The sequence below is a fragment of the Akanthomyces muscarius genome, chromosome 5 (assembly GCF_028009165.1).
Source record: "Akanthomyces muscarius strain Ve6 chromosome 5, whole genome shotgun sequence".
In the NCBI taxonomy this organism is placed as follows: Eukaryota; Fungi; Ascomycota; class Sordariomycetes; order Hypocreales; family Cordycipitaceae; genus Akanthomyces; species Akanthomyces muscarius.
This window is the reverse complement of record NC_079245.1, coordinates 3,140,320-3,165,374: the sequence shown is the minus strand read 5'-3', so window position 1 is coordinate 3,165,374 and position 25,055 is coordinate 3,140,320. Positions and strand designations below refer to the sequence as shown.

Here is a 25,055-nt window from a genome sequence, read left to right as displayed (position 1 = left end):
GTCCGTCAATCCGCCTGCCACGGGACCCATCATATTTCCCGGCGAGCAGCATGGTCCTGGATTCATGACAGGGCCAGACTGTATGACTTGACTCACTAAGAGGACCCATGAGATGGAGTTTCTGACAATGTCATGTACCCAGGGCCTGGTAAAACCTCGATCGCTTATTCGGTGTGAAGAGCACCGCAAGACGAGCCATTTAAGCAGTGCCTCTGCCACTGCGGCTGTTTCTTGCAAAGAACATGGGGGGTTAAGCCAATCGAGCAATATTGAAAAGCCAATATATCTCTGCAGATGTCTCAGAGAACTCACGGACACCCCCCTCGGGCATGACAGCGGCCTGGGAAACGATTGTACTACGAACAGAAAGCCACTGCAGATCCAAAATGCGATGACACTTGGAGCAGCTCAAAGCTGTGGCAGTTTAATGCGATGACACTTGGAGCAGCTCAAAGCTGTGGCAGTTTAATGCAATACACGTCGGCTGCCTTTATGTAGAACCACATTGTAAGAAAAAAAATGTCGCTCGGTGAGCTGTGCGTCGTGCACCTGAGGTCTCGTGCCACGATACCTCGCAGAACATCATTCACACAAAAACGACCCATGACTCCACGCGAAAATAATGAGAGGAGAAAATGTGCGCAAGTTTCAAGTATCAGCCTTAATTGACAATTAATCGCACAACGCCCGCCACAGCAAGCCACACTGGGTCGGGACAGTGAAGAACTTGAAACAGGGTGGCCCTTTGCTAATCTTCATCATGCCGCATCACCTCCCAGATCTGGAAGGTCTAGGGTGGGGGGGCATAGGAGATTATGAGCTGGAAACAAGGGGAGATGATCCATGCGCGCGATATATAGATGGAACATGGTCCGACGTCTACTTGTGCTTGCGATTGCGAGCGGGCCTGGTGCGTGGATTCTTTCTTCTTCTTTAAATTGAGAGGTAAAGATGAGACGAGCCGGGGGCAAGCTGGAGATCTCATCAGAACCACAGACATTTTTGAAAGGCCCTGGCAAGAAAGATGTCGGCGGGATTGCATCCGCGAGAGAGCCCTTCGGAGCGTAATTTGTGCCATTGAGGATGCTGGTATGGCAGACCGACGATACGAGTAGAGATGGACTTCTGTCAACACCGTCGTTTATTTGTTCCTAGTTGATTGTATTTCTTTTTCTTTCCTTCTTATTACTACTAGAGTATTATTACTATTATTATTACCATTTTGTTTTTCTCCTTGATAGCCATTTTTGCTCCTTTTTACTTATCATGTGTTTTTGTAATGCTGTGTCCCTTTCCTAGCTCTTCAGGTCTTAGAGCAGCCTTTTCAATAGCCCCTTCAGTTTTCTTGTTTCTCCTTCTTCTTTCCTGTCGGTCCCGATGTCGTACTTGATTGCAAACGACTCCCTGTGGCTGCTGTTGAGCTCGCAGACGCCCTCGCCGCACCAGACGCTGTGCCAGAGCGATGCCTCCGTCAGAGGCTGCAGAGCGCGGACCCTCTCTGCATCTTCCAACTCGTAGATGATGAATGGCCAGTCGGTGCCCCTTGGCTGTCCGTGAATGTCTGAAAACATCCTCCAGCAGAGCGGCGGTGGCGTCTTCAGACACACGACCGTTCTGGCAACATATCTCCACGCCGCTCTCATGTTTTCTGGGATAGTGTACGAGCTGTAGCCCGTCGATGGAGGCGGCCGAGGGCGAAACTGGAAGAGCATGACGCTCTCGTACTCCTCGTCTCCCGACTTCCAGGTGTGATCTCGATTCCGCGACGGCATCTTGTCAATGACCTCTGCGCGGAACACGCTGGACAGGAAGCTGCGAAATGGTGCGAGGGTGGTGGGCGCGGCGTTGATGTGCGCATGGTAGGGTATGACTCCGTAGACTGGGTCCTGACCGGAAAGACCACGGAAGGGAAGCGAAACTAGTTCGATGTAGTCATCCTGCAGTTCGTTGAGATGGGCCGCTGTTCCGTAGTAGACGGGAGAGTTGCATGACTGAGATGGCATCGCATCATGCCGAGGGGCCATTCTCTCCAGCCCTGCTGTCTTGTGGGAACTTTTCCAGGCAGTGACCAGATCGGGCCCTTGTAGAGTGAGCTGCGTGAAGCGACTGCCCCTTTTTGTATACTTTTCATCGTATTTGTTTGTACGGCCGCTCAAGACGGCCTTGACGTCTCGGGTCCGCATGGTCCGCGGGTCGATCAAGTCGCCAAACTGCGCTGCCGCCTGTCGGAAGCAGTGGCTGGCCACGGCCGTGCACAGCAGCCTGACCCAGTACTCGGCAGTGTGCTCCGAGATCATGGCGCTGGAAATGACCAGCCTGGACGCGAGGCTGCGGTTCACGAGGTGGACAGGGCTCGCGTGCTCGCGCTCCACCAAGATGTCAAACTCGAGACAGCGCTTTTCGAACTTGCTGCAGAACTTGGCGGAGAAGATGGTCTGCAGCACCTTGAACAGCGAGAGATAATCGGTGGGAAGACCCTTGAGGCTCCCTGGTTGGCGATGCGTTAGCTTTTCTCCAGACGCAGCCTGAACGGGGCGAGGCCTGATACTTACTTCCCTCTCCAGCCGAATGCCATGCATACACACTATCGATCACGTTGGAGGCGAGACCACGGGCATTGAGCGCTTCGGGAAAATGCTGCACATGTTTCATCATGCTCTTTTGGAAGAAGCTCTCTGCCTCTCGACTGGCCATCTTGCACATCAGCTGCCCGAGTTCGATGTCGGGACTCTCTCTGTTCTCCATAGCGAGGTTTAGAAAAGGATACGGAATCATAACAGGTTTCCTCTGTGTTGCTCTCTTCCGTGTTGATTGCTACAAGTTTCCCCTTCTAGAAGAAAATTTCAAATATTTGGTTCCTTTCCTTTCTGAACATGGCGGTGGCACTGCTGGTGCAAGCCTTCAAAATGCCACATCGTCATATCAAAGTTCTAGGCCTCTACGACGACTTTCCATCTGACAAGAGCTAGCCTAGCGGAGATTTACCTCTCATTTGGCCATTACTCTGCCATTATCGTGTACGAGAACTGTATCGACCACTCTTGTGATTAAGTCTCCGTCATGTGTGCGTAAATGTCGATACAGTTCGGTCCTGCGTTCATCAGATAAGACCAGCGTGATTGGTTTAGTGGTAAAATTCTCCGTTGCCATCCGCAACGTCGGGGAGCCCTGGGTTCGATTCCCAGATCACGCATTGTGCTTTCTTTTTGCTTCTCATGCCTTCGCCTGTTTGAGATGTTGGCAGAAGTACTTTTTTTTTATTCCTCTGGGAACTGCTCGTTTTGAACAACGATAAATTCCGGACGCGGCTTGCCAGGCTTGGTGAGACGTGACGTGTTCAGTGTCACAACGCGGGTAAGGGCCTCACTCAGTCGAACGTGTCGTGTCATGCATTTCATTCTCCCTCTGCGGTGAAATTATTGTTTCTGTGTCATGCACCCCCCTGAGTTGGGGTTGTGGCGTCGCCGAATCTAGTTCTGTATTCGAGTCGGGACCATGAGGCATCGGCCTCTTGCCTATGCCGCCACCGCGTCACCTATCTGTCGACAAGCGAGTTTATCTCGACGGTATCTGTAGACCTAAACGATTCGCCACCGTGCGATCAGTATCGTACACAAGCATGCTACTTGAGTATGGTATATGCGGCTCGCACTCGGCTGTAGCGCTGCATCACATCTCGAACACGTGATGAGAGTACCGCGTCTGTCAGCCATGACAGCTCCCATACCAGACATGTTTCCGAGACAACGACAGATCGACAACGCTATGGATTTACTGAAGCGATTGATTCCCTCGCCGTAGGATCTCGCATCATCTGAGGATGCTGGCAAGTCATGCTGATTGTCTTGTGCCTGGGCCTACCCTGTACCATATACCGTCCATTCGCCTCCGATATTCGATACATTTAGAGAGACTGGCAGAAACACATTGGGTAAATTGGGGAAATGGAGACTAGAATAGTACCCCAAGCACTTAGGAAAAAGCTTAGGAAAAAGCAGTGAAAAGCCACCGTGTATACGGCCAAGGCAACACCGGCCATAAGCCGCATGCAGGAATTGATGATATAGTTTGATTCATCTCGACAACCTAGCGAGTAAAATGTACATAGTTCCACAACCCAGCCTGAGGCAACAACAAAAGACAAGTAGTATTTTAATTCTTTATTGCTTAGACTGGCCGGTGACGAAGGGCTTGCCCTCGCCTGGTCCAACCGGGAAGTCGGCAAAGATTTGCTTGGGGCGGAGCTCGACGGGGACGACGTTGGAGGGCTGGTCGGGAATCTTCTTTTCCAGTTTCTGCAATGAACGTGTTAGATATACGATAGAGACCCGGAGGACGGCGAGGCAACGTACCAAGTTGTCAAAGACGCACTTGTTGAGCTTCCACTCCGCAGGGCGGCACTGCCATAGCTGGTGGTTGCGGTCGTCGAGGCACTCCCAGTGCTTGCGGAACTCGGCCAGACAGTGGGTGTTGATGTCCTTGATACTATTATCTCGTCGTTAGTTGTCGTCTTGTATTCGAAGTGTTGACCTGGCGATGCATAGAGGCCCTGCTTGTAGCTCGCGCTCTCTATTTTAATGCCAATTCAAGTTATCGTATACGTACACGCTCTGGGCGCAGCGGGTGACGCGGCGACCCTCCTTCATGCAGTCAAACTCGCCGCGGCCAGGGTTCTCAGTCTTGCACTGCATGTAGTCGTCGTTGTAGTCGCGGCATCGGGCGCCGATGAAGAAGGATGCCGACAGGAGAGGGGCCGAGCTGGCACCAATCTCCTTGACCGCAGGGATATCATCGGGGAGAGGGGTCGCGTCGATGAGGACCTGCTGGTTGAATCTGCCAGAAAGCGATGACGGGTCAGCTGTCAGTTGGCTTTACTAATTTTTGACCTCGGAAATTTGAGGACTGCAGGATGACTGCTTTGGCGCGCATCAATTGCGCTTTGCACGGCCAATGGGCACAGGAAATGAACGTACTGGGGCCTGCGAGTCGACATCTTGTCCGTTTTGCTGCTGAATCCAACGGTTGTATGCGCTTCTTCGGAAATGGGAGGCTTGGTAATGCGAGGCAATGGGCGCAGATGATGGGCAGGATGGCGGGTTGATGGAGGTCAGAATTGGCGAGCTGTGATTGGCTGGTGGGAGCTTAGCGCAAAAAAAGGCGAGAGACCAGAAGCTCACGTTTTTGGGCGACCTTGACGCGCTATCGCTCTACCTACCGGCTGAAGAAAGCAGCCTTTAAATACAGCAAGCTCGACAACAAACACCCCACGGCGAAATTTTGCGCCGTTGCGCATCTGAATCATTGCTCGAACCGCGGATTGCATTCACTGGTGAATGCGCATCGTTGCGCGGAACCCTGTGTTGTTGTTTTCCCTTACGACGACCACCTCGCGCAGGAGCAGGTTTCTTCATCAAAGCTTCGGAGGCACGACACATGACATCGAGCCGGAAACCGACGATACTTAATTGCACTCCCGAGGCTATACCGTCATAAAAATCTTTCACCATGTCGCTCTTTGGCCAGCCCAAGACCGGCAGCGTCTGGGGCCAGCAGCCTACGCAACAGACATCGACCACACAACAGAACAGCGGTCCCTTTGGCCAAACGCTAGGAGGCACGCAGCAAGGAACTGGACTCGGCAATAGCATGATGTCGCCATCTCAACAGTCGCAGCAGATGCCGGCGCTGTCGCAATCACAGGCTCAACTGTCCAGCTCGCTGTGGCAGCCGGGCAAGGAAACTCCTCGTACGCGGGCCCTAGCTTCTGCCGAAGCTATCTAACCTGTCTTTGGATATTCGAGAAAGAAAATAGTTGAGCTAACAGGAGTAACTGCAGATCAAAAACCGATCCTCGAACAAATGAAGCTCGTGACAGAGAAGTGGGATCCGGCGAACCCCAGCTGCGTATTCAAGCACTACTTTTACAACAAGGTGGACGAGTCGCACATTCCCTTCTACAAGCCGCAACCGCACGAGGACCCGCGCGAGTGGGAGGAGGCGCTGCAGAACAAGCCCGGGCCCGAGTTCATGCCCGTGCTGTGCTCGGGCTACACGGGCGTGGCGGACCGGCTCAAGACGCAGAAGCGGGCCATCTCCGAGTTCAACACGCGGCTGCACCAGATCAACGGCGGGCTGGACGCGCTGCTGCAGCGGCACGAGCTGGCGACCGAGGTGCGGGCGCTGGCGGCGCGGCGGCGGCAGGCGGCCATCCACGAGCGGTGCCTGGCGCTGGCGGCGCGCGTGCAGATCCTGCGCAACCGCGGGTACGCGCTCAGCGGCGACGAGGACGACCTCAACCGCCGCCTGCAGAAGCTGGAGCGCGAGGTGCAGGACCCGGCTGTGGGCGCGCGCGAGGAGGAGCTCTGGAGCCGCTTGATTGTGCTGCGCGGCTACTCGGACAGGCTGAACAAGGAAATGGGCAAGCCGGTGGCCGAGGGCGGCGAGCTGGACGAGGAGACGCAGAACAAAGCCAAGAGGGTACGTTTATACTTATTCATGGAAAGCGGGAGCTCTAATGCAGCTTGTCTGGGTTGTTAAACGTGCTAACATGCTGTATAGATTATGCAAGATTACGAGAAGCAGCTGAACCATTTGAAGAAGGAGGTAGAGTCGTTGAGTGCTGATTTTGCAGACTGGGAGGAGAGCCGGAGCTCGAACATGCGAACGAAATAGAGGGTGGGAGAGAAGATAGAGCTTTTGGTTATGCTGCAGGGGTATGCAGCGATTATGGTATGGGGCGTCATGAGGGTTCTGTTTATTTTCTTCTAATTTATGACTGCCTTGTATTGCGTATGAAGAATGGGTTAGATCATGTACAGAAATGCATTGGATTGCGGTATCTGGTTTTCAGTTCCCGGTCGTGGCTCGATATGATTCATTTTCTGTCATGCACCAGTCATCTACTTTGAATGCCGTAATCATCGAGATGCTTGTCCGAGCTCGGCAGCAGGATTTTACGGCCTTTGCCTGCGGACGAGCGGTGGTCTCCCCTATGAAAGCTGGCTGATAAAAATAGCTGCCGGAAGAAGCCGTATCTGCTGCGTCGCAGATCTCGAGATTCACGTGCAAATTGAGCCGGGTCTGTATTTTCTTCAAGGCGGCTGAGAATTTGGAGTTGAAATTGTACAGATTCGTGGTATTTTGTCTATGCCCAGTTACATGGAAAACGTTTTCCCGCCTTGCCCCTATTGTACAGATGCGTGCCCCTGGCTGTTTTGCGCAGAGTTTGGTATCAGTCGCGTCGACGCTCCATTGCATTAAATTACAACGACATAATTTTCATGTCGCAAGATTGATTGATTAATTGATTCTCGATTCGTCGGCGGCATAGCCCGTTTTTTCTTCAACGCAGGGAACCGCCGTGGTCGTGTTCGAGGATGCGCCACCCGCGCTGGGGGAGGCGATTTTAGAAGATGCGGCTCACCATATCAATGGCAAAGGGAGCTGCCATCAAGTCAGCAAATAAGCCATCGCAACAATGTCATCAGTGACAAGGAAAAGCTTCACGTACAGAGGTACAGCATCAAGGCCGTGGCAGCGACCTGCTGGACAGTAAAGGTAGCTTCGGCCTCGAGGGCGCGAATCTCCTCGGCAGACTGCTGAGGGGGAGCAACTGTAGCGCGCGAGCATCACCGGTTAGCCACACGGATTCATCACCAAGGAGAGTAAAAATAGCCTGGCCGGGCAAGCGGGGTGCGGTCGCACTCACATCCTCCAAACATTTTTGCGGCGTATATGGTGTGGTTTTGGTAGAGGTAAAAAAAATAAAATAAAAAAAATCGGCGGTATGATGCAACTGGACAGGTTACGTAAAGGCTAAAATGTAGACGTCGGATTTGGGGGGCAAAAATTGGAGTCGAATGCAGCGCGGCAGAGACTTGTAGGTACCTAGGTAGGTAGTTGGTGGCCACCTGTGACTGGCTGTTTGGTTGTGTGCAGAGGGCGCGGAGCTCTAATTTTTTTTTTTGGCTGGCAAGTGCAAGTGGCCTTGCCGCGCTGGTGGCGGGCGGGGCGGAGCTTGTGGGTGGCCGGGAACAGCACCAGATCAGCGCCTGAAGGATGGCAAGATGTGCTGTCACGGGAGCTGCAGTGGTACGATACAGGGGGTTTTAGGTGCTGACGGCGCTGGAGCTGCTGCAGGAAGACCTGTGGCCTGCAGGGCGCTTGGGCAAGGATTTACAGGGGGACCGCACGTTGCAGCGGGGTTATGGGGAGCGAGATATGGGCGATTACTTGAGCGGCATGGCATGATGATGGTGCGAAATGCTCAGAGGTTTGAGAAGAGACAGAGCTTCACCGAGCAGACCCAACCCGCAGGGCACCAACGAGTACATGGTCCTGCATGCAGGCGCTGTACAGAGTCCTTGCAGCCAACTCGAGGTTTGGTCATGCGCCTGTTCTTATTTAGTTGCTGCAAAGGTGCAACCATCTCTGGATTCCTTGACACACGACAACTGGCGCTGGCCTCCACGACGACACCCAAAAGTCGCTAGCTCGAGGCCTGGCTGCTGCGAAAACCCCATTTTATGTGGGAGCGTTATGGGGAACCGGTCTGCTAACTTTAAAGGTGGCGGGCCTCCGCTCAGAGCCTCTGCCTACTGGCGACAGAAAACGAGGCCCGACGAATGGGAAACCTGGAATCCGGCGACTCGCCCAGCGTCGGCACGGTGGCCCCCGATATCGTCCGCCCCAGCTGCTGGTTTTTCGCTCTCTGATACAAAGTGCGGGAGCAATGTTTTATCAATTCCTTGTACGTGATGGCAGCAGATCATGTACCCTCCATGTACCCTCCACGTCTCGACGGCGCCCACTCTGCTGCGATAACCCGCCCTTGGTGGATATTCTTGGGTCATTTATTGGCTTGTCATGACTTGCGAGTTACTTGTGCGAATCTAGTTGGGTAATAGATACATGCGTCCTACATCACGGTAGCGAAGTAGTACGTACTGCGCGCTCTGCAGCCACCAAGGCTGTCACCACCTGCCACCTGCCCGGCCGTGCCCTACACCCGGCTTTCTCTTTTTCTGTACAACCATTCTTTCTTCTTTTCTTCTCTACTCCATCAAGCATTCTTTGTATAGCATCGTGTACCTCATATCACCGGTGCTTCAATTATTTTTTGTCGGTGATTCTGGGCCGTCCTGCTTGGTGACGCACGCGATCGACAAAGCTTCGTTTGCCTCTTGGTTCGGCTGCGCTCGGCTGAAGAAAAAGTCTGAGACGCCACCACCACCAAACGCGCCCATTCTCCCCTCCTCCCCTCCCTCTCCGACAACACACATTTGCCAATTGAAGCCAGAATTGCTCTCTTGGCTTCATAAAAATGGCTTCTAGACTTGCCATCGCCCGGGGTGCTTCCCTCAAGCATTCCCTGTCTCTGGCGACCAGATCGGTGCCGCTCGTCGCCCGTCGCGGCGTAGCTTCCGCCACCACGCCTCGCCAGCTCTCACAGACTCCTCAGCCCGAGGTTGATGGCCACAGGAGATCACACGCCGCTCTCGAGTCGCTCCAGCGCGACCCGGCCTACCTGGAGATGAAGGATGCCCAGGCTGAGAACCCTCAGCCCTGGATGGACTTTGTCGCTCGTCACATCGGTCCCCGCGACTCTGACGTTGACGCCATGCTCAAGACTGTCGGCGCCGACTCTCTCGACACCTTCATCTCCCAGGTTATCCCCAAGGACATCCTCCTGCCTCCCAAGAAGACCATTCAGCCCAAGAAGCTGAGCGAGTCTGGCGTCGCCAATGTCTTCAAGAACATGAGCGCCCAGAACGAGGTCAAGACCTGGATGAATGGCGGTGGTTACTACCCCGTCGAGATTCCCACCGTCATCAAGCGCAACCTGCTCGAGAACCCCGCCTGGTACACCAGCTACACTCCCTACCAGGCTGAAATCTCCCAGGGCCGTCTCCAGTCCCTCCTCAACTTCCAGACCATGATCTCGGACCTGACTGGGCTGCCCGTCGCCAACGCCTCGCTACTCGACGAGGGTACCGCTGCCGCCGAGGCCATGACCATGTCCTGGAACTCTCTCCCTACTGCGCGCTCCAAGCGCCCTAACAAGACCTACGTTGTCTCTGACCTTCTCCACGATGCCACCGTTCGCGTCATGGCAGGTCGTGCCGAGGGATTCGGAATCAAGCTCGAGGTCATGGACCTCTCGGCTTCTGACGCCCATGACAAGATCAAGGCTCTCGGTGACGACCTCGTCGGTGTCATGGTCCAGTACCCCGACACCCACGGTGGCGTCCAGAACTACCGTGAGCTCGCTGACGTTGCTCACGCTCAAGGCACTCTTCTCTCTGCCGCAACTGATCTTTCCAACCTGACTCTCCTCACCCCTCCCGGTGAATGGGGTGCTGACGTTGCTTTCGGTAACTCTCAGCGATGGGGTGTTCCTCTGGGCTTCGGCGGCCCTCACGCCGCCTTCATGGCTGCTCAGGAATCCAGCAAGCGTCGTCTCCCTGGCCGCATTATTGGTGTCTCCAAGGACCGCAACGGCCGCCGCGCCCTGCGTCTCGCTCTCCAGACTCGCGAGCAGCACATTCGCCGTGAAAAGGCCACCTCCAACGTCTGCACTGCCCAGGCCCTTCTCGCCAACATGTCTGCCATGTACGCTATCTACCACGGCCCCGGCCAGCTCCGCGAGATGGCTGTCACCAACCTCCGTCACGCCCGCATGATCCAGGCTGCTGCTCAGCACTATGGACTCAACGTCATCACCTCCTCTGCCGACCCTGAGGGACGTGTCCTCTCCGACACCGTCACCATCTCCTTCAAGGACCCGATTGTCTGCCGCGCTCTTCGCCGTGAGCTCAACGACCGCGGCATCAGCAGCGGCAAGGCCTGGTCCTCCAACGAGGTTGTCCTCGCCGTACCTACAACTTTCACCCTCAAGAACTTTGTCCGCATTGTTCAGTCCTTCCGTGACGTGTCCTCCAAGAACCACACCAACGCCTACGTTGATGTTGCCAACAAGTACTGGACCGAGGGCTACAAGATCTCCTCGGAGGAGATCATCAAGAGCCTCCCTGACGCTGTCCGCCGAGAGTCTAAGTTCCTGACTCACCCCGTCTTCAACACCCACCACTCCGAGACTGAGATGCTCCGCTACATGCATCACCTCCAGTCCAAGGATCTGTCCCTGGTTCACTCCATGATCCCTCTCGGCTCCTGCACCATGAAGCTTAACGGCACTACACAGATGGAGCTGATTGGCACCGAGTCATCCTCCAACATCCACCCTCACGCGCCCATCAGCGGTGTCAAGGGTTACCAGAAGCTCTTTGCCGCCACCGCTGCCCAGCTCGCCGCCCTCACCGGCATGGACGCCACATCCCTGCAGCCCAACTCGGGTGCCCAGGGTGAGTTCGCTGGTCTCCGTGCCATTGCCAAGTATCACGAGGAGCACAATGGTGGCAAGCGTGATATCTGCCTGATTCCCACATCTGCTCACGGTACCAACCCTGCCTCCGCTGCCATGGCCGGTCTACGTGTTGTTCCTGTCAAGTGCGACACCGCCACTGGTAACCTCGATATTGCCGATCTCCAGGCCAAGGCCAAGAAGCACGAGAAGGAGCTCGCTGCCATCATGATCACCTACCCCTCCACCTATGGTGTCTTTGAGCCCGAGGTTCGCAAGGCTTGCGACATTGTTCACGAGCACGGCGGCCTCGTCTACATGGACGGTGCCAACATGAACGCCCAGATTGGCCTCACCTCACCTGGTGCTCTCGGTGCCGATGTCTGCCATCTTAACCTCCACAAGACCTTCTGCATTCCCCACGGTGGTGGTGGCCCTGGTATTGGCCCCATCTGCGTCAAGGACATCCTTGAGCCTTACCTGCCTCACCAGAACAACCAGACTCCCGTCTCCAGCGCTAGCTTCGGTAGCGCCAGCATTGTTCCCATCAGCTGGGCCTACATCTCCACCATGGGTGATGCCGGTCTTCGCAAGGCTACTACCCTGGCTCTCCTCAACGCCAACTACATTCTCACCCGCCTCAAGGAGCACTACCCCATTCTCTATACCAACGAGAACGGCCGCTGTGCTCACGAGTTCATCATTGATGCGCGTGGCTTCTCCAAGACTGCTGGCGTCGAGGCTATCGACATTGCTAAGCGCCTTCAGGATTACGGCTTCCACGCTCCTACTATGAGCTGGCCTGTGCCTAACACCCTGATGATTGAGCCCACTGAGTCTGAGAGCAAGGAAGAGCTAGACCGCTTCATCAATGCTCTCATCAGCATTCGCCAGGAGATTCGCGAGGTTGAGGAAGGCAAGCAGCCCCGTGAGGGCAACGTCCTCAAGAACTCTCCCCACACCCAGATCGACCTGCTGCTCGGCGACAACGGCAAGTGGGAGCGCCCGTACAGCCGCGAGAAGGCCGCCTACCCCCTGCCTTACCTCACCGAGAAGAAGTTCTGGCCCACGGTTACCCGTGTTGACGACAGTACGTTACGCAGTCCAAGCTGATTGATACAAGACACTGACCAAGTTTACAGAGTACGGCGACACCAACCTGTTCTGCACTTGCCCGCCTGTCGAGGACACCACAGGCAACTAAGCATTGCGATGTTTTCTGCATTTGAATATAGAAAAGTTCCGAGTTGTGCTATAGGGACTGAAGCGGCATGCTGAATAAAGACACATGCTCGCACAACCCTCATCGGACATGACTGCAAGACACATGCTGTGTGTTTTAGTACATCAGTCTAACATGGTTTGATGTTGGGCAGGGTGTGCTGCTTGCGTAAGAATGCAGCATACTCTGTCCAGCCAGGGCCGTGTGGCATGGAAGGGAAACGAGTGCCCGGCAGGCAAACTGCCGCGGTAATCTCGTTTCACTCCCCTGTACATGTTTCCTTGTTTTTTCTTTGTTTTTCTACTACCTGCGCGCGACTTTTGGATTTAACATCACTTCTTCGAAACTCTTCAACAAGGTTTATGAACTGGGAAAAATATACCGTCGGATATTGATTTCTTACTGGGTTCTCATTTTGCTTTTCTGTTTATCCTTCAAACTTTTTTGTTTGTTAAGCGAGACCAAATATACAACATCTCACTTGGCAACTGGCAAAAAGGCGTCTTTGTTTCATCTTCTCGGGAAAGAAGGCAAAGAGTTGTCACGGGCGACTGACAACCACGACGAAATGCTCTTCATATGGACGGCGTTCAACACTACGGCTGGCGTACTTGGGAAGGCTCCTGTTCTCTTTTCTTACGCTGCGTATCATCTACGTGGCGAGACACTCAACATTTCGTGGAACCACGACCGCTTGGGCAACAACCGGAACAGCACTCGCTTACGAGCGAGAGACGAAACACAATTGACTTTTCTGGTTACTATTAACGTGAGCAGAAGGCTATGTCTTGCTCATTCCTAATGAGCTACGACTAATTTTAGATACCCCCGTGCCTAGACAGCGGTCCAGAAGCACATTTGTTTTGTTGCTATGATTTTTGTTCGCTGGAAGATCTCGGCCGGCCCGGCTTCCACATGACAAGGATGGCTAGCAATGCACGACTTGACATGGCGAATCGGGCTCTTTTTTGAGAGAGAGCCGGATACGCGATAGAATGCATTTTCTGTTACAGGGTCCTGGACCCCGATTTATTGTCCCCCTTTTATGCTCTGTGACGTGAAGAAATGTGCCTGCCATGCGCCCTATTGTTTCGTCCGCACTGAGTATACTTCCATCTACAACAGGATCTCAATGCTTCCTAAATGTGAATTTGACATGTACACTTGCAGGATCTTCGTACTTGTTCTTACAAATAGGAATTTGGATTATATTTTCCATTCATTCATGCAAGTTTGTGTGATTTGCTTCACATCTAAAACCATTAAATAAAACCCTGAAACAAAACCTAAGGACCAAACCACCTTTATATAGACTTTTTCGTCTTCAATTCATGTACTCATTTCCCGACATCACAGGGAATCCGATGCATCCTTTTACGCCTCAAAGACCAAGGAGACGCCGTCATCGCCCGCCGTAACGACCCTCTCGCCCGTCTCGCCCTGCACGAAGCCCAGGACGCCGCCGCCCTCGCCGTCGCCGCGGTGGCCCTTCCACTCCTTGATGAGGCCGCCGTCGTGGGGCGCGGCCGGGCCGCCCGTGGCCTGGGCGCCGACGCCGACGGCGCTCCCGCGCAGGTCCCAGCGGCGGACGACGCCGTCCATGCCGCACGAGGTGAGGGTCCACGAGTTTTTCACAAACTCGACCTTGACGACGGAATGCTCCTCGTGGGCGCCGACAATATGGCGGCGCACGGCGAAGCGCCGCGTCGCGTCGTACACGCAGATGGAGCCGTCGACGGAGCCCGCGGCCAGCAGCACCGTGGCGGGCGTCGTCTGCGCGAGCGTCACGGCGAGCGTCTCGACGCCGTCGGACTGTGTGTGTAGCGAGGCGAGGATCTGGCCGCCTGTCGTGGCATCTGCGCCGCCGCCGCCGCCGCCGCTCTTCTTACCCTGCTGTGTCGTGGGGGCACCGCCGAGACGCGGGAGGGAGACAATCTTGATGGCACCACCAGCGCCGCCAACGGCGACAAAGGTGGCCTTGGGGTCGATGGCGACCGAGTAGAGACCGCCCTCGACCTCGAAGCGCTGGTCCTCGGGGGACATGGCCACGGCCGTCTGGCCGTTGCTGTCGACGCTGCCGCGCGCGGCGGCCTCGCCCCAGACGTCCCAGACGTAGAGGGTGCCGTCCTCGGAGACGGTCGCCAGCAGGCGCCCGTCGGGCGTCCATGTGCCGGCGGTGCAGGCGGCCGTGTGCAAAAAGTACGACTGCACAATCTGCAGCGCGTTGCTGGCGTCGGACGGATCGATGGTGTAGACCCAGACGGAGCCGTCGTTGGCGCCGAGCGCGACCGTGTTGGGGTGCGCGGGCGACGGGCAGGCGGCGAGCCAGTTGACCTCTTCGACCTCTTGCGTCTCGCCGAGCGGCGTCATGGTGAGACCAGAAGACGGCTTGGCGTCGGCCCTCCACGCGCGCAGGCGGCCGTCGAGGCCGCCGCTGACGAGCACCTCGCCAGCGGGCAGCGTCCAGCAGAGCGAGTTGATGGAGTCGGTGTGGCCCTCGAGCGCGTAGAGGCTGGCGAGGGCCGTGGGCGGCGGGCGGTCGGCGGCGGCGGCGGCGGACGGGTCCGAGGCGAAGCTCGCGGGGAGGACGGGCCGGCTCTGCGCGGCCGAGGTGTCGACGACCCAGCCGGCGCCGGGGGCGTCGTCGTGCGCGCCCGCGGAGCCGCCGAGGGCGACGAGGGACGGGTGGACGGGGTGCTGCGCAATGGTGAAGAGCGAGTCCTGCGGCTCGTCGAAATAGGCAATGGCGTCGTTGACGAGGGTGAGCTCCTCGTCCTCGTCGCCCGAGTCCATGGCCATGTCGTTGTCATGGTCGACTTCTTCGATTTCCTCGGCGGCGTCGTCGGCGGCGAGAACGTCGAGGTCCTCGTCGGGATGAGGCGGCTGCTGCTCAGGTGTGTCGGAAGGCATTTTGGAGGTTGGCTCGTGGGAGGAGCTTGATGAAGAAAACAAAGACGCTAATGAACAGATGAAGAGGGGTCAAATAGGCCGTCAAGAGCAGAGAAAGGAAGTAAAGTCAAGCCTGCCTTTGGGAAGAATTTCGTATTATATCCTAGGCGGCGGCCGTGGTTTGTAGATGGAAGTCACCAGAGAGAGCTCTGGCTTGCTTGATAATCACTTTTTTTCTTCCATGGTGGGGGTTGAACTTTTTTTTTTTGGCTGCCCATCATTGCGGGCGGTGATGCGCTTTCGAGGTACAAGCCTTGCCACTGTAGATTGCCGCTATCCACTTGTACCCCGGAAGCTGCCCAGGTTGGTTGGTTCCCCGATGACTCTTCGCGTGGGGGAGTTTCTCGGCTTACATGAGGGCAGTTTGTAAGAGTTGGCTATTGGGGCCGTAGATGTGACTCTTTCTGTCCTCGAAAGTAAGCTTGGTGAGAAATGGATTGAATCTCTCCATGGTGGCTAACTCGTTGGTGAGGAGATTGAGCGCTGGTGGTGTAAAAGCAAAGGCAGCATAGTTGCCGAATCTCCAAGCTAATTACTGATAAGAGACACGAATAGCCCTCCTTCTTGTTCATTTGCATAAATTCTTGTAATGCTTCCTTTTCCCCCAACATGTTGGTCATTCTATTTAGCATCCACAGGACGACCAGAACACTGACGCATTTCAGTAACCCTGCAACGTTTCCATCAAGGGCTCTTTGCGACTACCCAGCCCAATTCCTTCATAAATTCTGCCGTTTCCAGACTCACTGCCCAATGCAGCTTTGCGATTATCCTATTCAAACAGCATATGCTCGCAAACTCCACCTGAGCTAGTAGCAGCGCCTCCTGTATGAGCGCCTGCGTAAAAGGCACGATCTCGTTAAAAGTTGTCCGCTGCAAAAGGACCTCCAAGGTTGTCAAGCTAGTGCATCTTGTTCGAAGAAGGCTAATGGTGATTTTGCCCTGATTGCTGATGGCGACCGGGCGACGACCAGCGGTCACTTTGACCGCCGGGGGAAAGCTGATGCGTATATGCTTTAGTCTGGCCGCGTTCCTTGGGCCAATGGTGTCGAGAAAATGGAGGAGCACGTTGGACTGACTGCCAGCGGCATCCATCATATGAAAGTGGTTGGCGCCGAACAAGACGGCCGCGGCCTCGTCCTGCACTGCCTTGCTGGTGGCCAGCAGCGCCAACCACCGCAGCGGCTTTTTCGTGATGAAGGCTTCTACGCCTGTTGCACCCAGCTCCTGGTAGATGTAGATTGGCTGCGGCAGTGCAAGCACCAGGCCAAAGATGGCGGCGCGTAGCTCGTTTGGAATGTCGAAGAGACGCATCGGTGCTGCGTTGGCCCTGCAGCCTCAAGCCTGGCGGTTGGCGATGGGCAGCGGCCGCCAGTCTGCGTTGTGAGTCCCTCCCCACGATGTGCGGATGAATCCCGTCTTTCGATGCCTTTGATCCGGGACGTCTGTGTCAAACTTATTTAGGACATGTACGAGATCACAGTGCTTTCAGCTAGGAGAAGCGATGCTCTCCGGCCAGAAGCCGCCGACCACCGTTGGCCTGCGGGCGCATCGACGACACGGCTGTGGGGGAAAACCCCAACGGCGCTGGCTGATTCGCCCGAGGCCCAGGCCAAATTTAAAGCCACTGAATATGAGATATGCTGCCTGAAGAAACTGAATTTTGTGGTCGCAACGTTTGTCGAGCCCTGTTGTGCCCTTCTGTCTATGAGTGGCAGCTTTGAATTTGAAGTTGCAAGTTCGGTAGGCGTCTACGATGGTGACTGCTCTGTGTCACTCAGCCGCCAGAGTCTCACAAGATGGGTTCCTAAACAAGTAAACTTGTCTCGCGCTTGCCTGTCTTGCAACGACCGCTTCGAATCCGGGCAAAACAGATTTCGCAACGGCAAGCTGCATTGTTACGCAATAGTTGCAACGCATGATGGCAACGAGTGACATGCATGATGAAATTGCGTATGAATCCAGGCAGATGATGTAAACAGAACTCAGATACAGCCTCGATTCGCATCCCTGCCCTCCGCACTCGGGCCATGAAACAAGCAGAGAGATCAGGCGTGGCCATCTACTTTGGATATTGGCTGGGCTAGTTTCCAGGGATAAATTCACTTCAAATCTTACGGCTTGAAGATGGCAAACGATGGTTTCGCTGACGCAGGTACAGCCGTCGCGGCGCGGCCTGCAGCACAATGTGCGACCCGGCGGCTAGATGATCTCTTCCATTGGCGCCGACCTGCACACCATTACCTGGCAATCAAACTCACAGTATGCGTTTAAGAGACGGAAGAGAGTGCTGGAGTTAAGGGTTGCAAGCAGCCTGTTTTGATGCATATTATTCGGGCTACTACTGCTCAAACCGAAGCCACTCTTCTCTCTTCATCGGACAGATCTTTACTCATTCACGAGCACAAATCAAAACTCGATTTTTCCAAAGGCAGACATGGGATTAAAACTAGAGCGGTTTTGGAGCAAAGAAAAAGATCCCTTCTGCCGGCTTTGTCATGAACCTGAAGACGCTGTAGGACGGGCAGCGATCGATGCGCCGCATGTACCTGAAAACTCTCCTAGCATAGCGATAACGTGGGTACTAAGTCCACGGAAGAAGGATTACTCACCAATAGCAGAACAAGATGTGACCAGAGTCTGGAAATCTGCCCTTACGCAACCGGCTCTATCAATGAATCACCTCCAGACGAACAATCTTCTCTCGACTTGACCGCTGTCGGCAAAGACGAGCTGCCGGTAGTGTCTAGCGATGATGCCGCCTCTGAATCAGACAAAATAGTCGACGATGATACTTCTTTTGAAGGGAATGACTTCGAAAACGATGACGCTTTGTCGAAAGCATGAAACGTCGAAAATGATGGGGCCTTGTCAGTGACACAGGGTTTTCCAAGCAATGACGCAGCGACCGAAGCGCCCCTGGGCCGCGACGACGACACCGGACACTCGGAGAACTCCCTCGAGTCCAAAACATGCAGCAAGGCATATGAGGAAGCCTGCCTTGCGTTCCCAGAATATCGAGGCTTAATCCTGAAGAAGGAGGGTGGCAAGTCTCATGAGAGAGCTCCAAGACAAGCTGACCACCGCAACAGAGGACAAGAGATTCTACGCTTTCTCAAGTAGTTTTAAAAATGGTGCACTGAAATAAAAGTATTTGCTGGAGTGGTAGACATTGCTAAAGGCCCCTGCGGCTTTCATCCTGTCGCATCAACTGCCATTGGTTTTGTCGACAGTGTTGCCAAAGTAAGCTCTGGCCAAAGCGAAGCTCATGGCACAGTGTTGTGTGTTTGAGTCTAACTTATGCCCATATACATGAAAATAGACCATCCCATAAACGCCGTGCCGATCCCGCCTCGAAGCAAAAGCCATACACCCGATCGCCCTCCGCCCCTTTCCCTTTTTTACTCAGAACGGTCGTTCTGTGTTCTCATTCGTCAATCACCTCAACCCAGTTCTTCTCCGACTGCTTCCTGCGCCAGCGCTCCGCCGCCGCCTCGCGGACGATGCGCTCCTCGGCCTCCTCGACCTCGGACTGGGCGGCCATCTCGCGGATCTGGTGGCGGATGCCGAGCGCGAGGGCCTTTTGCCAGCCGCTGTGCGTCTTGCAGCGCTTGCGCTCGCACATGCCGCGGACGGCGTCGCCGTCGCCGAGCGGGTCGTCGAGGCGGTGCGCGGAGAGGGCCGCCTGGCCCTCGGGGGACCGCGCGTAGGCGGCAAAGGCGTCGCGCGCCGAGATGGTGTCGAGGCGCTGGTCGTAGCCGCACATGTCGTCGCCGAGGCGGCCCGCGGCGATGGCGGCGCGCCGGCGCTCCTGGGCCAGCTCGATCAGCTTGAGCATCTTGTGGCAGAGCAGCGTCTCGGCCTCGAGCTGCCGCCGCGTGGTGGCGGCCTGCTCGACGTAGCCCCTCTCCTCTTCGCTGAGGATGGAGTCTTTGCTTTCGTCTGCGGTTTGCGATTGTTAGATGGCGGATCGAAGTGCAGAAGCAGAAAACAAGACGTACCATTGGTTATCCCCTTCTCGGCGGCGGCGGCGGCAAAGGGCGACGCGGTCATGGTCCAGTTTCCATGCTCGTCCACAGTCGCCAGTCCGCTAGACAGCAGCGCCATGAACTCGTCTTGGGAGAGCTGGTCCGTCAAGCTGCTGCCTCCCCTGCCCGTCTTGGGCAGCCTGCCGACCAGGCGCTCCCACCAGGCCTGCGCGTGCTCATTGGAGCAAAAGTAGCTCGGCGGCGACTGGCCGAGGCGCGCGGCCTTTTTGCAGGCGCCCATGCTGCAGCTCTTCTTGTAGATGGACCGGAACTGCTTGGTGGTGCAGCGCGGACAGATGAACTTTTCGATGAGATTCTCCCCGACCTCCTTGCTCAGGTTGATACACTCGCCATGGAACCAATCATCGCATCCCTCGCAGCAAATCATCCAGCGGTGGTCGTCGGGCCCGCGGCACAGGCAGTAGGGCCCGTTGTCCGAGTCGTCATCGGCGGCGGAACCGTCGTCGGCGCCGCCGCCAGACTTCTGCTTTTTGGGCCTGCCGGACAGCGTCGACTTGGGCCGCTTGGGAGCCTTTTTGACACTGGCGGCCGTGCCCTTTTTCTTGGGCGGCGACGCGCGCGCAGAAGAGGGTGTCGCGTCCGCCGTCTCTGTAGATGGAATGGGTGTAGAGGAGGCGGCGCGCGGTGAGGCCGTGGCCAACTCGTTCTTGATGGCGACGTCTGGCTCAAAGCGCAACTCGTCCGAATACAAGTTATCCATGATGGACCGTCGAAGCCCGCGCGGCGCTCTCTACAAGTTAATGAAACCGATAGTATGTAGCATAATTTATGAGAGAATTATGAAGAACTCTCCGTTTCAATTCTCGGGAGCCTTCAGCGAGTTGGTTGGATGAAGTATTCAGTGAGCGACAGGATGCCCACCGGGGCCACTCAACCACTGCAGCTGCAGCGCGCCGAGTGCTGCGGCTGGTGGTTGCAGCGTATCAAAGTGGCGCCACAGTGAGCAGGGCAGGCGCCGGAAGATGTTCGGAAACGCGCCGGCAGCCATCACTATCAGTAAGCAAATTTATTAGCTGCACCACCACAAGAGCTCCCGTTGCCATCCCCGTTTCGTCATCATAGCTCGCGACAAACCGACGACGACGACGACAATGGCGCACTCGAGAATATCCATGGCCGCGATGCGCAGCGCGCTCACCCGGGGCTCCGCGCAGCAATGCCAGCGCTGCTTCTCCAACAGCGCGCTGCAGACCAAGCTCGCCCGCTCCGGCGCCGCCGCCATGAACAACAGCGTCCGCTCGAGGCTTCCCATCATGCAGAAGCGCACAAAATACAACACCGTCGAGCAGGCCAAGAGCAGACATAAAACTGGGGTATGAATGGCGGAACGAAAAAAAAAACAACTCCGAATTGTGATTGGAAGGCTGACCGAGTCGCAAATGCATAGCCCTTTTCTTGGAAATCCGGACTCTTGTTCGTCGCCACTTGCGGTCTCCTGGTTTGGTACTTTGAGCACGAAAAGGAGCGCATGCAGCGCAAGAGAATCGCCGAGGCAAACAAGGGTGTCGGCCGACCGCTGGTCGGAGGCCCCTTTGAGCTGATTGACCACGATGGCAAGCCCTTTACCAGCGAGATGATGAAGGGCAAATACGCATTGGTAAGCGATGCAGATTCGGCATATGAATTAGAAAAGAAATATCCACTGATGCCTTCCACGCTCCAGGTCTACTTTGGCTTCACCCGCTGCCCCGACATTTGCCCCGAAGAGCTCGACAAGATGGCGCGCATGCTCGACATTGTCAAGGAGAAGGCGCCCGCCGGCAGTCTGCTGCCCATCTTCATCACCTGCGACCCTGAGCGCGACGACCCCGCGGCCCTCAAGGGCTACCTGGCCGAGTTCCACCCCGACTTCATCGGCCTGACGGGCACCTACGACCAGATCAAGGACACGTGCAAAAAGTACCGCGTCTACTTTAGCACGCCGCAAAACGTCAAGCCCGGCCAGGACTACCTCGTCGACCACAGCATCTACTTTTACCTCATGGACCCCGACGGCGACTTTGTCGAGGCCCTCGGCCGCCAACACTCGCCCGACGAGGGCGCCAAGCTGATCCTGGACCACATGAAGGACTGGGCCAAGAGGTAAAGCGGGAAGAAAATGTAGCGTCCGGGTGTTGTGGACGAACTTGTATACTACTGTAGCTTCTAGGTCAAACTTGTAAAAGAGACGAATTGTAATAGCAGTCAACTCCACAAAATCAAAATTTATCTCGATCTTTCGACGCGCTGCCGTGTATGACGTGTATATGAACTTGAGAGTGTGGCAACGCGGTAGCAGCACCCAGGTAAAGGTGTGAATGTGGCCTTTTCTGTAGAAATATATTCAACATGTCGCAAGCATAGCCAAACCTTAAATAACAGCCCCGAAAAGAATGCCCCTTTCCATCGCATTGTCGCAGCCCCGGACCGCGACACGAGGCCGGCCGTGGCTCCCGGTTGGTGGAGCTGGAAGCCACTTTATCTGTACAGGGCACTCTCAAGCTACGGACCGGTCCATGTCTCACCAATCTGCAACCCACAACTCACGCGCACCTTTTCGCTGCCGACGATATCAAGGAGACGTGGAAGAGCGATCAGAAGCCGCAGGGAAGGCTCATTAAGAAATGGTCCACGGTCAGGTGCTCGGCGCGCGTCTGGCGCCGTGTTGCCGGTCGCTCGCCAGGGCCGGCGCCCTCCGAAGCCGCGCCGCTGCGCCAGTCGCAAGCACCCTCCCCAAAGCGGCACGGCACCGAGCTTTTGGCAGCACGCCGCGCAGGTTCCGCGAGAGGGTCTCATCCAGAGAAGACGACTCCACGACCGCTGTGAATGGAGCCGAGCCGGAGCTTAATCCTGCCTTTGCTGATATTGCATTTGCCTTTGAGTACGTTCCACGCTTGCCTGGGCCGTTGACAAACGATGACAGCGAGACTAATCATGTTACCGCTGCAGCATTGATGGCGTGCTTTACAAGGGACAGGAAGGCATCCCGGGAGCGAGAGAGATGCTGCAGAAAATCAGACGGCAAGGGCTGCGCTACGTGTTTCTGACGAATGGCGGCGGCGCGCATGAGAATGCCAAGGTGGCGTCGCTGGCGAAGCGGCTGGGCCTCGAGAATCCAGAGGTTGTGCTCAAGGACAGAGTTATACAGTCACATACGCCCATGCGAAGCTGGGACCAAGACATCAAGGAGAAGGGAACTGTGCTCGTGACGGCATCGCAGCCTGAAAGGGCAAGGCAGCTTGCCCGAGAGTGCGTTTCGAGACCCTGATATGGGACTGCCAGAGGCACCGTGCTAACTTTGTGCTTCAGATACGGATTCAAGCGAGTCGTGACACCGGCGGATTTGCTCGCCGCAAACGGGCACATTTACCCCTTTGCCCACCTCCGCGACAGCCTGCACAAGGAGTTCTCACCGCTGCCCGACGGCAAGAGCGCCGCTGCCATCACTGACCCCTACAGCCGCGACATTCCGTCTGACGCCCTCCAGATTGACCAGATCCTGGTGTGGAACGACCCGCGCGACTGGTCGCTCGACATCCAGGTCATCCACGACCTGCTCGTTTCGCACCGGGGCTACCTCGGCACCATCTCGACCCTGAACGGCGACCGCTCGCTCGCCGACCACGGGTGGCAGCAGGACGGGCAGCCGGCGCTGTGGATCTCGAACCTAGACCTCGTGTGGAAGACCGAGTACCCCGTGAACCGCTTCGGCACGGGCGCGTTCCTGCACGCGCTCGAGGGCGTGTGGGCGGCGGTGACGGAGGGCGCGGCGCCGCTGCGGTACCACGCGCTGGGGAAGCCGTCGCGGCACACGTACGCGTACGCGCACGAACGGCTGCTGCACTACGACGCGGACGTGCCCGAGGCGCAGAGGGCGGGCAGGCGGCAGAAGAGGAGGCCGCTGCGCAGGGTGTACATGGTGGGGGACAACCCGGAGAGCGACATTCGCGGGGCCAACGAGTTTGCGCCCGAGGACGGCACAAAGTGGGAGTCGATCCTGGTGCGCACGGGTGTCTTTCAGCCGACGAGGGCTGAGCCAGAGCCAAGGTACAAGCCGACAGTGATTGTGGACGATGTGGTGGACGCGGTTGTGTGGGCGTTGCAGAATGAGGGTGCGGATGTGTCGAGGGAGTGGTTGCTGTCCAAGTGAAGGAGTGGAAATAAACTGCATATATTCTAGACAGATGGCAACAAGTAATATAGATGGTATTGTGGTGCGTGGTCTCTGCAGGAGTCACAGTGTGAGTCACGTTGGTCGGGAATTGAGGGTTTATACGTGGCATTGTGTCGTGCACCAACAACTGAAAACCAATAAGCAACATAGCTCAGTGGAAGAGCGACGGGCTCATAACCCGTAGGTCCCTGGATCGAGACCAGGTGTTGCTATTGATCATGTTTTTTTTTTGGCCGTATATTCTTTTTGTATACGGCTGTCGTAATTTTGCGGTGGAAAGTTAATCTGGTTGCAAGGCCGGGATGACTCGAGGCTAGGCAGAGAGATCTACGGTAGAGTTTGAAAGCGCGTGTGTACTTGAAAACAGTCGTGTTTTCTGTGTGTGCGCATGTACTGTACACTTGTCAGGCAACAAGCTCCCGAGACAACGTCGCCAACAAGGCGGAGTTTCGTTTTTTTTTGAAAAAATCCCCGTAAAGAGGCAAGTAAAACCTTTCATGGAAGGCGAAACTCGTTACATCATATCATCCTGGACCGTCGGGATGGACGACATGCCGGTGGCCAAGTACGGACAGTCGGTGGCCTGATGGAGACTAGCTGCTGCGGTGGCACGCGAGGATGCAGATGTCGGTGCAGGATGGATGAGCATGGAGCTTGGCAACGCATGGTCATGCCTAAAAGGGAATGGGATGGAAGTCCTCTGGAAGGAGGAGAAAAAGGGAAGAAAATGCACAGATCCTAGTTGGTTGTACGAAATAAATGTTTGCTGCAGCTCAATTCGTCCCAGTGGGAGATTGCCTCTGGTGTTGGCGCCGTGTATGGGTGGGCTGATGATGCAAAAGATGAGCGCCGTGGCGGCCAAAGATGAGACGGATAGGCAGTGGCAGGCAGGCTTGCCAGGGCTGCCAGGCTGAGACGGCTCTTCGGCTTACAGGCGTTTTGGCGGCGCAGAAATGCCTGCAACGGGGTTGGCTAGCAGCGGGTTTGCAGCGCCGTGGCGCCTGTGGAATTGGGCGTGGGCTGAGCCTTGTGCATGTCGGCGCCCTGTTTGTTAGTGCCAGCTCGACCAGGATGTCCTTGTGACTGTCCTCATGGCATGCCTTGTAATGGTGTGGGAGAAGAGAAGGAAAGGATAATCAATCACACCTTTGCCGGCCGAGCCAGGCGCGTAAAACGCAAGGCGCAGGTTGCGACAGTGGGCGATACTCAACGGCGCAGCCGTCGAGGCGAAGGAAGATGCAATGATTGGCCTAGTAACTACTGGTATTTACCATTCAAGATGCAAAGGGGCCCTGATTTGGATCCTCAACGCCCGCCCGC

The 25,055-nt window shown here is 55.9% G+C and overlaps 10 protein-coding genes across 10 annotated transcripts; 5 read left to right on the top strand and 5 right to left on the bottom strand.

The window, feature by feature from the left end:
* Nucleotides 1-1,310: 1,310 nt before the first annotated feature.
* Nucleotides 1,311-2,745, bottom strand: LMH87_010386 (uncharacterized protein; the record flags this gene model as incomplete). Its single annotated transcript, XM_056197540.1, has 2 exons — nucleotides 1,311-2,488; nucleotides 2,553-2,745. The coding sequence occupies 2 exons, from the start codon at nucleotides 2,743-2,745 to the stop codon at nucleotides 1,311-1,313; spliced, it is 1,371 nt and encodes a 456-aa protein (XP_056054578.1).
* Nucleotides 2,746-4,160: 1,415 nt separating this feature from the next.
* Nucleotides 4,161-4,993, bottom strand: LMH87_010385 (uncharacterized protein; the record flags this gene model as incomplete). Its single annotated transcript, XM_056197539.1, has 4 exons — nucleotides 4,161-4,295; nucleotides 4,353-4,485; nucleotides 4,606-4,833; nucleotides 4,974-4,993. 4 exons carry the CDS (start codon nucleotides 4,991-4,993, stop codon nucleotides 4,161-4,163), a joined length of 516 nt encoding a protein of 171 aa, XP_056054577.1.
* A 512-nt stretch (nucleotides 4,994-5,505) lies between these two features.
* Nucleotides 5,506-6,672, top strand: LMH87_010384 (uncharacterized protein; the record flags this gene model as incomplete). Its single annotated transcript, XM_056197538.1, has 3 exons — nucleotides 5,506-5,746; nucleotides 5,837-6,477; nucleotides 6,559-6,672. The coding sequence occupies 3 exons, from the start codon at nucleotides 5,506-5,508 to the stop codon at nucleotides 6,670-6,672; spliced, it is 996 nt and encodes a 331-aa protein (XP_056054576.1).
* A 2,650-nt stretch (nucleotides 6,673-9,322) lies between these two features.
* Nucleotides 9,323-12,566, top strand: LMH87_010383 (uncharacterized protein; the record flags this gene model as incomplete). The annotated part of the gene is made up of 2 exons (XM_056197537.1): nucleotides 9,323-12,452; nucleotides 12,505-12,566. 2 exons carry the CDS (start codon nucleotides 9,323-9,325, stop codon nucleotides 12,564-12,566), a joined length of 3,192 nt encoding a protein of 1,063 aa, XP_056054575.1.
* Nucleotides 12,567-13,152: 586 nt separating this feature from the next.
* LMH87_010382 (uncharacterized protein) lies at nucleotides 13,153-13,503 on the top strand (the record flags this gene model as incomplete). Its single annotated transcript, XM_056197535.1, has 2 exons — nucleotides 13,153-13,353; nucleotides 13,423-13,503. The coding sequence occupies 2 exons, from the start codon at nucleotides 13,153-13,155 to the stop codon at nucleotides 13,501-13,503; spliced, it is 282 nt and encodes a 93-aa protein (XP_056054574.1).
* Nucleotides 13,504-13,958: 455 nt separating this feature from the next.
* LMH87_010381 (uncharacterized protein) lies at nucleotides 13,959-15,494 on the bottom strand (the record flags this gene model as incomplete). The annotated part of the gene is made up of 1 exon (XM_056197534.1): nucleotides 13,959-15,494. One exon carries the CDS (start codon nucleotides 15,492-15,494, stop codon nucleotides 13,959-13,961), a length of 1,536 nt encoding a protein of 511 aa, XP_056054573.1.
* A 1,016-nt stretch (nucleotides 15,495-16,510) lies between these two features.
* On the bottom strand, nucleotides 16,511-16,847 carry LMH87_010380 (uncharacterized protein; the record flags this gene model as incomplete). The annotated part of the gene is made up of 2 exons (XM_056197533.1): nucleotides 16,511-16,533; nucleotides 16,613-16,847. The coding sequence occupies 2 exons, from the start codon at nucleotides 16,845-16,847 to the stop codon at nucleotides 16,511-16,513; spliced, it is 258 nt and encodes an 85-aa protein (XP_056054572.1).
* Nucleotides 16,848-18,960: 2,113 nt separating this feature from the next.
* Nucleotides 18,961-20,282, bottom strand: LMH87_010379 (uncharacterized protein; the record flags this gene model as incomplete). Its single annotated transcript, XM_056197532.1, has 2 exons — nucleotides 18,961-19,475; nucleotides 19,535-20,282. 2 exons carry the CDS (start codon nucleotides 20,280-20,282, stop codon nucleotides 18,961-18,963), a joined length of 1,263 nt encoding a protein of 420 aa, XP_056054571.1.
* Nucleotides 20,283-20,673: 391 nt separating this feature from the next.
* Nucleotides 20,674-21,668, top strand: LMH87_010378 (uncharacterized protein; the record flags this gene model as incomplete). The annotated part of the gene is made up of 3 exons (XM_056197531.1): nucleotides 20,674-20,895; nucleotides 20,970-21,179; nucleotides 21,246-21,668. 3 exons carry the CDS (start codon nucleotides 20,674-20,676, stop codon nucleotides 21,666-21,668), a joined length of 855 nt encoding a protein of 284 aa, XP_056054570.1.
* A 517-nt stretch (nucleotides 21,669-22,185) lies between these two features.
* Nucleotides 22,186-23,711, top strand: LMH87_010377 (uncharacterized protein; the record flags this gene model as incomplete). Its single annotated transcript, XM_056197530.1, has 3 exons — nucleotides 22,186-22,442; nucleotides 22,511-22,810; nucleotides 22,871-23,711. The coding sequence occupies 3 exons, from the start codon at nucleotides 22,186-22,188 to the stop codon at nucleotides 23,709-23,711; spliced, it is 1,398 nt and encodes a 465-aa protein (XP_056054569.1).
* Between the last annotated feature and the right edge of the window lie 1,344 nt (nucleotides 23,712-25,055).